Source organism: Pelmatolapia mariae, linkage group LG3_W (genome assembly GCF_036321145.2).
Source record: "Pelmatolapia mariae isolate MD_Pm_ZW linkage group LG3_W, Pm_UMD_F_2, whole genome shotgun sequence".
In the NCBI taxonomy this organism is placed as follows: Eukaryota; Metazoa; Chordata; class Actinopteri; order Cichliformes; family Cichlidae; genus Pelmatolapia; species Pelmatolapia mariae.
Window position 1 is genome coordinate 17,998,019 of NC_086229.1, and position 9,174 is coordinate 18,007,192.

A 9,174-nucleotide genomic window follows, 5' to 3' on the forward strand; every position below is an offset into this window, starting at 1 on the left:
ACTCTCTGTGAATGGTACTCATGGCCATTGATCAGTGTTCTTTGATCAGTGGTTGTTGATCAATGGTCATGGGAATTTTCATAATTATGATTAAGGAACTGACCTCACAGCCCATTGTTCCTTCTGTGGGCTGGTTTCAGTCATTATGCAAATGTACTGTTTATAAGATTGGGGAAACCTGCAGTCAGCTGAGACTGAAGAAGTCACTTGGATGAGTGACGAAACGTTTCTCCCACAAAACGCTACGTCCAGATGAACAGATTCAACTTTTGGAGAGATACAGATAAGTGTGCTCAGCCCAACTAGTTTATCTCATTACAGCAGTTTGATGTTTCCCTTTGAATCCCCCTGAAGATACTGACAGTGAAGCACGTACATAATACTCCAGCCTTTCAACTCTGAGCTTATTTAGTTCTATTAATACACTGAAATCTCATTTGTGTCATGAAGAAAGTCTTTAATCAAACAGAATTCAAAGATCAGAAACATTTCATATATGGAGTTAAACATGAATCATTGTTTCAACAACATATTTATTGTTGTCATAAACAGACAAGAAGACAACAACAAACTGCTCCTCCCATTCAACACATGTCAGTCCATATCCCAGCAAACTAAATCATCTCCATTTACACACATCAAATAGAAACATGAATCACTTGTAATGATTAGAAACTTGATAGAATTTCAAATCTAGTTTGGGGAGTCATTCAGTGAGAAACAGTGAAATGATTTTCCATGTGAAAAGGTGGACAGCAGAAACAGTGAGAACTGAAAGAGAAACAAAGAGCTTTGGAACAACGAGGCAGCAGGAGGACAGCTGCAGTTTAACAGCTTCAATTCACTGACAGGAAACAACATTAGAAACATCATCATCCTCAACTCATCTGCTGCACTGACACTGACACCTTCAACGGCAACACCTTCACTTTACCAACAGTGCGAATGAATGGAAACATCCTGTGAGTGAAAGTGTGTGTGAAGGTGTGTATGTGTGTGTTAGTATCAGGATCAGAGAACGACAGCTTTCCTCTGTTCCAGTCCAGATTCACTCTGATCCTCTGGAGCTTCTTCTGTACTGAGAGAACAGTGGCAGGAGCTGATGGTGAGCGTGCGTAGTATATATCTTGATAGAACCATAATCTCCATAATCCAGACAGTTTGTCTCCCTTCCTCTGCACAGACTCTGCTAACACACCCAGTCCCCACACTGTACTGTCTCCAACTTCGACATCCCAGCTGTGAGTCCCTGAGTTAAAGCCCTCAGAGCCCAGGAGAGAGTAGTTATAGTCAAACCTCTCTGGATTATCAGGAAGCTGCTGCCTCTCTCCTCCTCTCACACTGGTCAGATCTTCAGACAGGATGAGTTTTGGATAAGCAGTGTTTGGGTCCAGAATGAGAGGAGTGTAGGAGACCATGTCCTTCATGTTGTTCCAGATGTTGAAGGTCAGGTTGCCCAGGTGTTTGGCCTGGTCTATCAGAGCTCCTGAGGGCAGCTGTGGATCATCCAGCAGGGGGCAGCGCTGGACTCTTTCCACTGCAGCCTTGTAGTTGTGCAGGAATGAGACGTCTTCAGCTCTCAGCTCCTCCTCTGTGGCTCTGACTGTGTCTGAAAGAGCTGCTATCTCTCTGCTCAGAGCCTCCATCTTCTCCTTCATCATCCCACTCTTCTGCTCCTCTTCCTCCCTCAGTGCAGCCAGCCTGGCCTCCTCTTCCTCTGCTAGAAACTGGTGAAGCTTCTTAAACTGCTCCTTAATCTGCCTCTCTGTGTGTCGGGCCTGGATCTTAATGTGTTCTTCTGTTTGATCAAACTTCACTTGAACTTCTTCACAAACCTTTAACTTCTTCTTTAAGGGCTCCAGAGTTTCCTGAAGTTCCTTCTTGTGTTGTTGTGCAGCTTCATCGATGGGTCTGAATCTGTGCTTGGTGTGTTTTTCTGAGTCTCTGCAGACGACACACACTGGCTGCTGATGGTCCAGACAGAAGAGTTTGAGTTTCTCAGAGTGCAGACTGCAGAGATCCTCTGAAGCTCTCTGATCTCTCTCCTGTAAGAACGACTCACACAGGTTCTTTAAAGCCCGGTTTAAAGGTGGTTCTTCCTTTGAAGATCTTCTCTTACAAACTGGACACTCGTGTGTTGGTCTCTTTCTCCACCATCTCTTCAGACAGTCTTTACAGAAGCTGTGGCTACATGACAGAAGAACAGGATCTCTGAAGACCTCCTGACAGATCGGACAGCAGAGATCCTCCTCTGATCTGGAAGCCATTGAGTCTGTGAGTGAAGCTGAAAACAGCAGACAGGAAGTACAGTCAGTCCTGGCTCCCCTCCCTCCTCTACGACCTTCACTGAAACTTCCTTTGAGTCGTGTTTTTGCTCAAACTCACATTCAGTGTGTGGAGCGTCAGCAGCTTGAAGCAGCAGTGTTGGAGTTTTCCACTTTTCTCTCCTGTAGCTGGACTCACTCAGAGGAAGCTGCTAGTTTGGTCTGAACTCAGTCTGATCGTCTGTGTGTCTCTCTTCACTGAGGACGAAGAACAGCCTGTTTCCTGGTTTGTCACATTTGAGTGACGTGAGGGGAGGAGAAAAATGTTGCTGTTTGACTTTTAACTAAGGTGTGTTTCAATCCTGCCTGTAGCTCAAAAGCTATAAAAAACAAGGTTTTGTGTCATTTCACCTCCACAGGTCACAACATGAAACCTGTTGTGAAGTTTATAAAATAAAGTGTCACTCGGTGGTGCAGCTGTTTGTCAGCTTCTGTTTTAGACTTTGTTCTGGTTCTTGTTCAGGTTCCCAGCAGTGGGAGTGTAATGCAGTTACACACACACAGGTGGTGTTAAGGTGGATTCACTTTGTTACAGTCAGTGGTGTTATTTCTTGTAACTAAGGGTGTGTTTCACTCCAAAGTTTGTGTTTGATTCCAAAGTCCAGACATTAACCTGCCAGAAGTTGGAAAAGTTACTGATAAAGCGCTTTTATCTCATTTCACATGCAGGTCAGAGCATGAAAGCTGTGATGCAGCAGTTTGAGAAAAATTGCTGCTGATATAAAATATTTTTTGTGGTTTCACAAAATATATAAAAGAGCAGAAAGAAAAGAAATAAGTGTAAAGAGTGCAGCAAAATGTTTTAGTGTGAGTTGGTTCATCTGATCTGGTTGTGTAAAAGTCACTGCATGACACTGAGTGTTACTTTTGTGTTACTGACACTCATCTCTGACTCAGAGAAATGATTTCTCCCCTGTGATGTTCACACAGTGGTGAGTTACATGTGTGTGGAATTTTTACTCTTTTATAGAATTAAAGTTTTGCTTTTCTCGTAATTTCTTTTTTGTTATTTACTAAAAAATCTCTCAAAGAAATAATGAATTCTCCACACGTGTTTGAAGGTTGCATGCAAATATCATGTGATCTAAAAGTCAAACATCTGCTGATGGAGCAGAACAAGGCCAGATGTTCAGCAGCTGTATTGCTGCATGACAAACAATTATAAATATATAATGTTGCAAGCCTGTAAATGAATGTCAGCACTGCTCCCCCTGCTGAATACACAAGACATTACCACTGGTTTTTCTTAATGTCATGATTAGTCATTCTTGCATCTTCCATGTCATAGACAGGGATATCATTACAGTGGCCCATCAGCCGGTAATCGGTGAGGACTCCTTCATAGTGATTTTGAAATAATGCTGAAACTTGGTTTTGTGGAATAACAAGTACAAAATATTTATTACGACAACTTGAGCCCATAGGAACTCTCTATATACTTACAACTCCATCCTATTGAAATAGGTACCTCCCACAGGTCACATATTTTATTTATGTTTAGCAACATATGAGGATATCAGGGGCAGCTTAAGACTGGCCTTAAACTCGCTGCTTTATCAGCATCCTGTTAAAAGGTTTTTATTTCTTTTCAGGGTTTTAATCCTGCTCAACAATAATCTCACAGATGAAGCAGAAATCAAACTGCACTGATTGTTTCAGTATGACTGTGAAAAAGCCAAACACACCTGACTGCAGTTTTTAGCTGATGCCCAGTGTCTGACATTTTATACAAATTAGAGTTTGAAATAAAATTAATCACCAAGGTAACAGCTTTCTGCTCCCAGCTAACATCAGAGAAATCCCGGAGACGCTGACGAGCTTTCATGTCTTCATCAACAGAGAGGAACCTGAGCTCAGCACACATGTCCGTACCTGAGCCGTGTGAGTGTGTGTCGGGTCTCCGGCTGATATCCAGCAGTCTGCGCTGACGCTCGATCTCCTGCTCATACTGGACGATGGTTTTCTCAACCTCGCGGAAGATTTGTTGACAAACAGCAGTCAGCCTCTCCTGTATGAACTCTCTCAGAGCCTCAGCTGAACACATGGCTGCTTCAGCTGCGGCGGGTCGATAGAAGCGACAGCGACGCTGTGTTATTGGTGTTTGATCGACAGGAACAGGAGCGATGCTTTGTGTGTGAGCTCGGTCTGCTTCATAGGACGGCAGCCATGTCTGCACACGCGCAACTCTTCTCCCGCCGTCGCTACTCTGCTGTGGATTGCTGTAAGCGGTCACGTGGGGCGCTCATGTCCTATGGATCTCCGCATGGGACATTAAAGCAAAAGAAATGAAGGCGTATTTTGTGGGTTTCCGCAAACGTTTTAAATTAATTCCAGTTTCGTTATGTTATTTCACAGGGAACAGAACCGGTTCTTATCTGAACCTAAAACCTGGGGTTAGGTTAATTGGTCATTCTAAATTGCCCATAGGTGTGAATGGTTGTTCGTCTTTATGTTTTAAACCCCCGGTGTCAAATACTAGGCCTCCAGGGCCGGTGTCCTGCAGGTTTTAGATGTGTCCTTGATACTACACAGCTGATTTACAGGTAAATAACCGCCTCAACATGTCTTGAAGTTTTCCAGAAGCCTGATAATGAACTAATCATTTGATTCAAGTGTGTTGACACACGGTGTTATCTAAAACCTGCAGGACACTGGCCCCTGAGGCCTGGAGTTCGACATCCCTGTGTTAAACCAATTACAGGATGGCGCCCTTTCCAGTGTGTACCATGCATATTTTCCCATGGTAGCTGGGATACACTCCAGCCACACTTTCTTTGTTTTGTATTCATACCTAACACAAAGAGAAAGATCACATTGTCCTCATTAGGAGAGGGATCTGTTAGTGTAGGGCTGTAGCCTCAGGTTTTTATTATGAGACAGCGTGTTTCAGATCATTTTACAGAGTAACATCAAAGTAACTAATTACACCCAGGTTTTTCTCCTGGCTGTAAATACGTAATTCATGTCTGAGCAGGGATGCTGAGATTGGAACTTTTACTACCATTGGTGAAAAGTGATCTATTAAACAAAACTGTTCTATAAAGCATAAGTGCAACACTGATGAATATTCTCATAACTAACATAAAACTTAAGGTCTTTTACATTTGAATGCCTGTGACTTTGACATGGACCTCAAACTTACACAGACGGATACAAAACTAAAGAAACAAAAAAAGTGTCAGTATCAAACTAACTTTTCTTTCATGAATCTGTAGCAATTTCACCTGATTCATCACTCAGTGTAAAAACACACAAATGACTCATTCATTTATTAACAGAAAAGTACAATCAAATTACCTACACCACAAATTAAGTTCACATGAATAAAATCAAATCATTTTCATGGGTTCACTCTAGCTAAGCTAATGAAACAAACAAAGATGTCAATATTGACAAAATATAAATTTTTTGAAGTCAAATTATATTATTAAATAAGAAATTAATCTATAAAAGGCAATAAATAATGGTTCGACTGTTCTGTTCACTTACTATTTTAATATATCTCTCTCATTTTGTATTACTTTTTCTATACCTGCCTACATGGATTGATCATTTTCAAACCAAATAGCTGTGTATTATTTGTAACACACAATAACATGAAGGAAACCACAGAACACATTAAAACCCCTTTAAATTATAACTAGAAGAAAGCTGAAAGCTACAAAAACAAAAAGTAGACAAAAATGGCAACACAGAAGAAAATACAAGTCAAAACTAAGATCACAACAGTAACTATGGCAACACCAGCACAAACTTTACCCACCACCTGCAGTACTTACTAGAGTGACTGTGACATTGTCTGTGCCTCCAAAGTGACAGTTAAGTTAAAGTATCAAATACGAGGACATCCAGCATGCTTTGCAACTGCACTCCATTGAAAACGATCATCCACATTTATATCAGGTAAGGTTTAGGACTGTTATGGTCTCACTGATAGCTGTTAATTGTTCAATCAGTTGTTTAATCTCTGTCTCTCTTCCACAGCATGTCTTTATCCTGTTTTCCTTCTCTCACCCCAACTGGTCAGAGCAAATGGCCCCGCCCCTCCCTGAGTCTGGTTCTGCCGGAGGTTTCTTCCTCTTAAAAGGGAGTTTTTCCTTCCCACTGTCGCCAAAGTGCTTGCTCATAGGGGGTCATATGATTGTTGGGGTTTTTTTTCTTTGAATTTATTATTGTAGGGTCTACCTTACAATATAAAGCACCTTGAGGCGACTGTTGTTGTGTTTTGGCACTATATAAATAAAATTGAACTGAATCGAACTGAAATCAATTGAATTGAATTGAATTGAACTGAATTCATGGCTGTTACAGTTATTAAACAATAGAAGTAGAAACAGGACATAAACAGTACAATGTTTTCTTGTCCACTCTGACCTCCTCAAACAGATCTCTGAGTCTGCTCACTTTCTTCTCCATCATTTGTGTAGGTCAGCAGAGGTTGCTGTCACACTGGAACAGAACTATGGACCCATAAACTGCAGTGTTGAGAGCGACGCTGCAAAACAAAACAAGAGACTAGAGCCTATCAGGAAAACTAGTGAGTGGACCTCTGATTAAAGAATTTCTACCAAACTACAACTGCAGCTGAACAAATGAGCTGTTGGTGGAACTTTACACTCTGAAATATTTAAAGGTTTAAAGGATGAGACAGCTCAGCACAGCATGTTATTAACTTCACACATGAAGTGGTTCAGTCCAGTCAGACTTCAGTTTTGCAGCCACCGTCCACATCCTGCTTCTTCAACTGGTCGTCACAGTAACTCTGGACTTTCCTCCATCGAATCCTGAAGTCTGTCAGTCCTTCTGACAGCATGAGGCCTGACAGCTGGACAAAATGTGCAGATGATAAAAAACATGAAGCATAGTTTGAACTTGTGTCAAGTTTGTGTTGGTGACTGAAATGCTGACCTGCTGTGAAACCTGCTGCTGGATCTCTGTGCTGTGCATGTCTGCCTCTGACTGAAGCTTCATTTTCACCACTGTTTGCTTTGTCACTGCTAAAAATGAACCACATATAAAACACAAACATTAGTATTATACATGGTGACAGGATCTTACAGTGTTTGCATTCTGGACCTCACCTGTGAAACAGAAAAAATAGATTCTGACAACACAGTTGCCATCATTCAATTTCCCTGACATTAAATATAAATCTCCACAGTACTCAATTGAATTGAGGTTGTCAGGCTGACCAGACATCCAGTTAGTGTATGTGGAGGTTGTGTTGTCAGACCAGAAGGCCCAGGGATCCCTGTAGAGGCCAATCCACACATACTGAACCCCTGATCCATTCAAAGTGAGCGTGATGTTGGATTTCTCCTCTTTGCTTCTTATACTGGTCAGGTCTGTGTGGTATGTCCTGCAGTACGACTGAGCCGCTGACCAGGAGCGGCTCTCCTTCACTAAGATGTAACTTGTATTTTTGGCTATAAAAGATTCAGAAAAGGAGGAATTTTTTAAACACATGTTATGAATCTCATAAATCTGTAGGATAACTAGGGCAACAAATCATTTTTCCTACCATTGTAACACAGGAAAGGGTAAGAATCTCCACAGGGTCTATCATTCATCTGTGTTTGTCCCTGAAGAGCCACACAGTATTCCTTTGCATTTACACAGTCTGGTTGGCCGTTAGCCCAGATCAAAAATTCATGTGTACTGCCAACATAAAAAAGTTTTCCCTCCATGGACCACTTCCAGCTGTAACGATCATTATAGAGCCCTATCCAAGCAAAATCATTGATCCTTGGTGACATCGAGAAAAGCAGTTGGTTGATGTTGCTGTTGTAGATGGTGACCAAGTCAGTGAAGTGTTCTCTGCAGTAACTCTGAGCTTCAGTCCAGGTCATTTTCTGGTTCACAAAGTGATATTCTCTGGAGTGGGGAGGAAGAGTGGAAAGTCCTCCTGAGAAAAATAAAAAGTTTTATTGTGGAAAATGGAAAATGTTAGATGAATCATTGGAAAAGACTGAAAAAATTAAACCTTTTAAATCGTTATACTGTTTGGAACCTAACCAGAGGCAAGAAATAACAATGTATAATATATGCTTTATTTAGTCCTTCAGTAGATTTTTTTTCAAGTATTTCACTTTTACACCTTAAATTTCAATAGACTTCTGTCTTTTCATTTTCATTTTTATATTATTCAAACAGCTAACAAACGGAACCACACTGAATTTCACCAGAGAAACACACAAACACACACACACACATATGAAGAGAGAGCGAGTATGCATAGTATGCAAACAGGTAACAAACAGCCATCATAATTCGTCATACAATGAGAACAGGACGAATCAACAATTGACACTGACTAATTAATATTAAAATCTGTAACATATTGTATTGTTTGGAGTTTAGTCTGTTACTGTTACTATTTTAACCATTTCTTCTTGGAGCAACTGTAACCCACATAATTTCCTTAGGGATTAATAAAGTTTCTGATTCTGATTGTTTCAGGATGACCTGCCATTAACCAGTGACGCATCTGCTTACCTGTATCTTTTGCTTGTTTCTCCTTTTTTCTAAACTGAGCACCTGATGGCTTTGAACTTTTCTTGTCCATCTTCCATTGGTTTTAATTGTGCACTCCAGTATGAACACCCATCCCCCAACCCGAGGATCACCACAACATAACCTAATAGACCTACACCTTAGTTCACAGATTCACTTTGTCTATGGTTTATTTCTGGGATTTCGCACAACTCACGATTCAAATCATGAATACATAATGGGCTTGTATTTACAACATTATGAATGAAACTTGCTCTATTTGGAAGCAGCCAGCCCCCCTCCCCTTTCCAGGGGTTGTGTGTGAGACTTTAAATCATCAAACTGTAAATTTTAAATT

At 41.0% G+C, this 9,174-nt stretch overlaps 1 protein-coding gene across 1 annotated transcript; it reads right to left on the reverse strand.

Annotated features, from left to right (window-relative positions):
- Nucleotides 1–349: 349 nt before the first annotated feature.
- Nucleotides 350–2,504, reverse strand: LOC134624270 (nuclear factor 7, brain-like). The gene has a single exon (XM_063469232.1). The coding sequence runs from the start codon at nucleotides 2,265–2,267 to the stop codon at nucleotides 879–881; it is 1,389 nt and encodes a 462-aa protein (XP_063325302.1). The 5' UTR covers nucleotides 2,268–2,504; the 3' UTR covers nucleotides 350–878.
- Between the last annotated feature and the right edge of the window lie 6,670 nt (nucleotides 2,505–9,174).